The sequence below is a fragment of the Hordeum vulgare genome, chromosome 5H, assembly GCF_904849725.1.
Source record: "Hordeum vulgare subsp. vulgare chromosome 5H, MorexV3_pseudomolecules_assembly, whole genome shotgun sequence".
Classification (NCBI taxonomy): Eukaryota; Viridiplantae; Streptophyta; class Magnoliopsida; order Poales; family Poaceae; genus Hordeum; species Hordeum vulgare.
Genome location: NC_058522.1, coordinates 462,724,705 through 462,731,441, shown reverse-complemented (window position 1 = coordinate 462,731,441; position 6,737 = coordinate 462,724,705). Strand labels below are relative to the sequence as shown.

The following is a 6,737-nucleotide window of genomic DNA, read 5'->3' as shown; positions in this document are numbered from 1 at the left end:
CCAGAACCACACTCTCAAAAATGTATCACGGGCTTTATCATTTTTGTATTTCAAGAAATGTTTCAAATTTTGATACGAAATTTTGTGACAACGTATATTAATGTTGTGTCAATGTGTTTAGTTATTTTGAGATTTTTTAGACATTCTAGGGCATCCGGCGCATAGGTAGCACCACAAGTGTGGGTGCACGGATACATTCCCCGGATGCATGTGGCACTTACCTATCTTCGGGTCCCACCTGTCATCGTGTATCCTCCTTGGCTCAAGGCGCCACTGTTCTTAATGAAAAATCAGTGTTCTGTAGGCAGCAATGTTGCATGTATTCTGGTCTGGAAACCACAGAACGGACAGACGACAAGGAAAATCGACAATCAAGATGAACAGCTATCTCTGCCTAGAAAAAAAGATAAGCTGAAAGATGACAACTAAACTAATGAAGCACCGACCACAATCCTGAATTCAGAACACGCCCGCGAGCAACAGCGCGAAGAGGACGGCCGCGGTCCTGGCCCCGACGTTCCTCGTCGCCGTGCCCGTGCTGGTCGGCGCGATCCCGACGATGAACCGGCACGTCCCGCTGGAGGGGTCGACGGTGGTGGTGGTGGCGAGTCCGCGGAAGTCGCAGGCCCGGTCGTCCTGGTCCTCGGTCTGGTAGTAGCTGTTGAACGCGTAGGACACGTTGCCCTTGGCGTCGAGGCCGCCGCACGAGGTCTTGTACCCGAGGCTGGTGCAGTCGGCACTACCACAGGCGTAGCTCACGCTGTCGCCGACCTTCTGGTCGGCGAGGTCGGCGCCGGGCTTGAGCACGCACCACCGCCTCTGGAGGTACTCGACGCCCCTCGCCGGCACAAGCATGCCGCCGCCACTGCCGCGGAGGCCGAGCTGGTACTTGGGCTTCCCGTCGTAGAAGAAGATGCCCCAGTGGCGCTCGAAGTTGCCCGGCTGGATGCTCTTCCTGTCCTCGTCCACGAGGCTGAAGAGGTAGGCGTCGATGGGGGCGCCCGGCGCGAGCGGCGTGCCCTTGCCGGAGGCGACATGGTCGATGAGGCCCTGGTTGAACCGCCGCGCGTAGTCCGGGTTGGCGTTGGCGTCGCCGTCCGTGGGCCAGCCGACCTCGCCGACCACCACGGTCACGTTGGGGAACCCGTTCCTGCGCAGCGCCGCCACCAGCGTGTCGTGGTTGGCGTCGAAGGTGTTCTGGTACGTCACGCCGCCGTCCACCACCGGCGACGTGGAGCCCTGGAAGAAGGCGTAGTCCAGCGGGAAGTTGGGGTCAGCGTACAGGCTGATGAACGGGTACACGTTGGCCACGAACGGCGCGCCGCTGGACGCCAGGAACTGCACGATGTTGAGCATCAGCCCGTGGATGTCCGCCCGGAAGTCGCCGTCCGACGGCTTCCCCGACGCCGACTGGTACACGTCGGCGTTCAGCGCCACCGTCACCTTCACCTGGCCGCCCAGCCCGGCCGCCATCAGCGCCGCCTGGACGTTCTGCATCGCCGGGAACGTCGTGTTCAGGTACGTGCCGTTGAACGTCTGCAGGAACGGCTCGTTCCCCACGGCCACCAGCCTGCATCCGTCACCGATCGCGTCAGTATTGCTATACTCAGTAGCAGAACAAGTGGCCTGCTGTGATTTAAATTTCAGAGCAATCTGCTTTGCTAAATGCATCGTGATTGTGATCAAGAATTCAAGATTGAAGATTAATTAGAGGTTGAATATGACGTGAGATGATTGCCTCCTAGGGTTGGATATATATCTGCATCAGATACGATGGCATGACCGCCCATGATTATAAAACACCATAAATACTCCCAGTATATATATATATATATATATATATATATATATATATATATATATATATATCTCCCAGTATATATATATATGTATATATATATATATATATATATATATATATATATATATATATATATTGTGCCAAGAATTATTTGGCACACAGGTTCCTGATGCTGAGGTTTCAGAATCATTATTTCACACCTAGAAAGAATGTTTCGAGAACTATCATGCTGAAGCCGGATATTCGCGACAAAGATTGGGACCGAGGAACGGCCTTGAAAGTTTTGGAGCTGCTTTGAACAAAAGAAATTTACATCCACAACGGACAATCAGAATCAGATAACCCAATAATCGAACACAATATATTCAGACGCCACAAAGCTATAACAATCCTACGCTAAAAAGAACAAAGCTGTAATAATTCAGATTCATGGAGAATTGAAGATGGCGCATGATCCTTCCGGATTGCTAGACTTTTGACAACATGACTTCAAAAGCATAGACGCAGATAAACAAGGATATTGCAAAACGTGTCAAACTCTCTCTCGGACCGGCTGTGGTTTCTTTTGAGCTTTAGCCTTTTGTTCGCTGCCGATAGATAGATGCATGTCTCGATCTCCCAATCAAGGCAAGTCCACAGCAGTGGCAGAATCAGTACCACCAAAAGAGATAGGGTTATCGTTTTTCACTCTAAGTAAGCACTTAGCCAAAGAAGAGTACGAGAAGGAAAGAAGGAAAGGAAAAGCCTAACTTTTATATGCATGGCATGCAAGTCCTCCCGTCATGTGTGGTGGAAGTTTAACCTCAAAACCTAAAAAATATGAATGGTGGAAATTTGATAATACTTTAAATTATTATTTTTTCAAAGAAGAAGTGAAGTTTTCGCACGCCCCCTAAGAAAATCAATTTACCCGGTGGTTCGAAAGTAAAACTTAAGAACAAACATTTTCCATGGAACATTGCAAGCATAAAAAGGAGAGGCCAATTCACACATGTCACTTGTTTTCGAAATTGTTTTGCTATCCAGAAATTGGAATCTTTTAAAATATAAACAATCGTTAAAGCAAAATATAATTGTGAGCAGAAGAGAATTTCAGTTGCTTGGAGCTGTGGTCTTCCCGGCTAAAGTGAAGGGGCCTAGCTAACTAGCTTTACGACGTACTACTAGATGATATCTTTTGAAGTTTCTGATTTGGTTTGACAGTAACACTTGCTTAGCTGCCGCCTACTACTCCCATACGTTCCTAAATATAAGACCTTTTAGATATTGCACTATGAACTACATACGGATGTACATAGACATATTTTAGAATGTAGATTTACTCATTTTGCTTCGTATGTAGTCTCCTAGTGTAATCTCTAAAAGGTCTTATAATTTAAAACGGAGGGAGTACTACACAACCAATTTTGGGACAGGCATCTGGAAAAGAAATAAAGGATCGCCTTAGCCTCAATGTGATGTATTCGAAAAAAGATAAATCAATGTGATGTATCATGTCAAGTTGTGGGCTTGTGGCTGGGCTCCACGGCACAACTCGCCCGAACTGACCAGAACATAGGCGACTACCTAGTTTTTTGGTCCCTTTTTTCAAAATTTCGCTGGAAAATTGCACTAGTGGTAGTGGAGTCTCTGAATAGAAGCCATTCAATTCCTGCAATGACCGAAGAAAATTCTGGCTTTCCAAACGGCCGGGTCGATGATTCAACGCTGGCTGCTACTGGAGCCGCTCATTTTTCTTGGAGCAAATCGACATGAACAAAGGGAAGCAGCAAGGAATGAGAAGCAAATGCACCTTATGTCGACGCCGTCGTTGATGTGCTTGGAGACGTTGGCGGCGACCCAGCGCTCGGCGGCCTTGGTGCTGCCGGCGAGGTCGGAGAGCATGTCGTTGGGGATGCCGACCATCACCTGGATCCCCGACCCCTTGAGCGCGCCCAGGATGCCGTCCTCGGCGTCGAACAGCTTCACCCGGTCGAAGCCGTTGTCCTTGAGCAGCCGCACCACCGTGCTCGCCGGCAGCGGGTGGCTCAGCTGCGTGCCCCAGTTCACGCCCATGCCACCAGCTGACCACCGCGCCATGCACAGCACCAGCACCAGCACCGCCACGCAGCCGTTGCCGCCGGCGACAACCATTTATTCCGATTGTACGTCCGCTGGCTAGCTTGATTTGATGGGGAGCTGATCGATGGCAGGAGTTGGGGATTCCTTGCCGGCTGTTCGGAACAAGTACTGATCAAAATTGGCCGGGAATAAATACGAGCGTTTTCTTTCCCACCAATCAAGAACTAGCGCCAGCCCTGCTATATATGGCAGGGAATTAAGATCAGAACCAAATATTTTATAGACAGAAGATCTTTTTTCCTAGACTAGATCGATGTTGCTTTCGTGGACCAAGAACCAGCTCAAATTCAGGGTTTGTGGAAGGGATTACCGAAAAGAAACGCCAAACCAAGAACAGAGCAAGGCTGCCCAATCAAGAACGCCTCAAGTCAATCAAGATGAGAAAACTCTGGCATCAACAGGGCCAATCAGAACAACTTCAAAAGCAAGCAAGCGGCAATCAGAAGGGGCGGAGAAAGTCTGATTTGAGCATGAGAAGGACAGGAAGAAGCATTAATAGGGGGCTATGCTGCAAGCAAGAACCTGGAAAGCAGGAGCCAGGTGACAAGATACTTGGAGGATGACCGGGTGCTATTGACCTGCGATGATGAGGGGGGCTAGGCCAGGCGAGGGTAGGATGGAGGAAGATCACAGGAACAAGCAATCCACGCATAGACAGGATTCGAACTCCAAATGATGATGATGGGAGAGGGCTGTAAAACCAGGGGGGAGAAAGGGGCTGGTTGCCAGGTCTAGGAACAGAGGAGAGGCCGTGGCTTTCAGTTTTGACGAGTGTGGCACTGATGACATGCCATAAAGTAGTACTCCCTCAGTCTTAAAATAAGTGTCTTAAGCTTAGTACAATTTTGTACTAGAGCTAGTATAAAGTTAAAGTTAAGACAGTTATTTTGGAACAGAGAGGTACACAGCAGTAGGAGTAGTATGAGTTGATAATTTTTGTTTGCTTCAATTGCCTCCATCCGCTGCGCTCTATGTTGGGCGTTTCAGCCGTTGCACCTCGGCCAAGATGAGCATTTACTCTCTTCGTTCTTAAATATAAGACCTTTTAGAAATTCTACTATAGACTACATACGGAGCAAAATAAATGAACTTATACTTTAAAATATGTCTATATACATCCGTATGTAATTCATAGTGTAATCTTTAAAATGTTTTATATTTAGAAACGGAGGGAGTAGTTATTTAATGCGAGTAATTCTCACTCCTATTTACTCCCAGGCATTGCCAAAAAATGACAAGGAAAACTTGAATGCACTGGCTGCATGCAAAGGGAGTTGTGGTGGAGGTAGTGCTCCTTGGGTAGAGTTAGGCCCTGTTTGGAACATAATAGATTATAATAATCTGGATTATGAACATAGATTATATAATCTGATTTATAAAAATAATCCAGATGACCATGTTTGGAGGCCAGATTATATAAACTGTAAACCAGCTTTTAAATTGTACAATGACATATTTGCCCTCAGTTTACAAGGAAAAATAGGAAAGTGGCGGTGGCACTGCGTAATTCTCTTGAAGTTTACAAGGATAACATGTCATTTTTAATCCATAATCTCATTTTAGCTGGGGTAGAGGAGATTATGAGATTATAATAATCCGGTAATCTAGTTTATAAAATCTACAATATAAACTGTCCTGTTTGGAAATACAATAGATTATAAAAACCAGATTATATAATTTGAGTGGTTCCAAACAGGGCCTTAATATCCTTGCACCGAACATATCCGAATAGTCAAATTTTGGCCCTGTTTGGATCCATAGGCTAGAGTTAGTTTGAGCTAGTTTGGGTTCAACTAGCCCTAAAGTATCAAAACATAAGGGTTAGATTGGAGCTAGTTGCATCTAACCCACCCATAAAACTATCACACCCAAGAGGTGCTAATTGAAGCTAGTTCTCATGGGGTTCATTAAAAAATATTTTTTTCTCTCTCTCCCACGAGCTAGGAGATGCTAATTGGAGCTAGTTCTCATGGGGCCCATTAAAAAAATCAATTTTCGCTTTTCATAAAGTGCATCTATTGTCAATCTAACCCTTCCATCCAAACACCTATTTAGCTAGAGTTAGTTAGGGTTAGTCATGAGCTAGAAACTAACTCTAACCACTAGCTAAGCTAGAGTATCCAAACAGGGCCTTTCATAAAATTTCCTACATACACACGAAAGGAGGTAGTAATCGGCTTTACTGAATATAAGGAAGTACAGTAGTGTACATAAATTGTTAAAGTAGCAAGATGAACAATAAGTAGTAAGAAAATATGATTATGCACATTAGTTCTATTTCTATGTTTCAGCTTGGTGTTTTTTAACACAGTACAAACGCAAACGCTCATATACACGCGCATACACTGGTTCTTATAAATGTACACACGTACATCCTACCTCTTTGAGCACCTATGAGCACCTCCAAGAGAGTGAACCGGCATATTATCTTAAGATTTATGAAGTCACTGTAGACGCCTCGTCGTCGATGGAAACGTCTTCTTCCCCGAAGAACGTATCGCCAAAAATCCCGAAATAAATTCAGAAATAATGCAACCACCAAGACGTTTTAGCTTGGTGTGGCTTGGTTGCCAAGTTGCATATTTCCTTCCACCAAGTAGATTGGAAAATGGATGTCTTGTGAAATCGTTTCCAAATTCTGACCCGTTGGTACCTATGGGTTCCTCATGGCAGCGAACCCAGATCAACATCGGATATATTTAGATCTTGTTTTAATTGTGGGTCATTTAGTTGCACATGGTCTTTTTTACTATATATGGCACATGGAGTAGTATTTAGGCCATTACCTAGTAATTTTCTTTTTTTTGAGTCCGCT

At 45.7% G+C, this 6,737-nt stretch overlaps 1 protein-coding gene across 7 annotated transcripts; it reads right to left on the bottom strand.

Annotated features, from left to right (window-relative positions):
• Positions 1-279: 279 nt before the first annotated feature.
• LOC123398776 (glucan endo-1,3-beta-glucosidase 5-like) lies at positions 280-4,719 on the bottom strand. 7 transcript variants are annotated; one of them, XM_045093231.1, is made up of 4 exons: positions 4,445-4,719; positions 4,233-4,338; positions 3,594-4,098; positions 280-1,570 (listed from the first exon to the last, which is right to left on the bottom strand). In XM_045093231.1, the coding sequence occupies exons 3-4, from the start codon at positions 3,932-3,934 to the stop codon at positions 460-462; spliced, it is 1,452 nt and encodes a 483-aa protein (XP_044949166.1). In that variant the 5' UTR covers positions 3,935-4,098; positions 4,233-4,338; positions 4,445-4,719; the 3' UTR covers positions 280-459. The 7 variants fall into 7 exon arrangements, with proteins under 7 accessions (XP_044949166.1, XP_044949170.1, XP_044949167.1 ...); XM_045093235.1 differs by having other exon boundaries at positions 3,594-4,014; XM_045093232.1 differs by having other exon boundaries at positions 3,594-4,101; positions 4,233-4,719.
• Positions 4,720-6,737: the final 2,018 nt, after the last annotated feature.

Bases quoted from the DNA above. Each gene is read 5' to 3' on its own strand.
- LOC123398776 (XM_045093232.1), bottom strand. From the start codon at position 3,934: ATGGTTGTCGCCGGCGGCAACGGCTGCGTGGCGGTGCTGGTGCTGGTG. The intron at 1,571-3,593 runs GTGCATTTGCTT...TGACGGATGCAG, and splicing joins AACGACGGCGTCGACATAAG to GCTGGTGGCCGTGGGGAACG.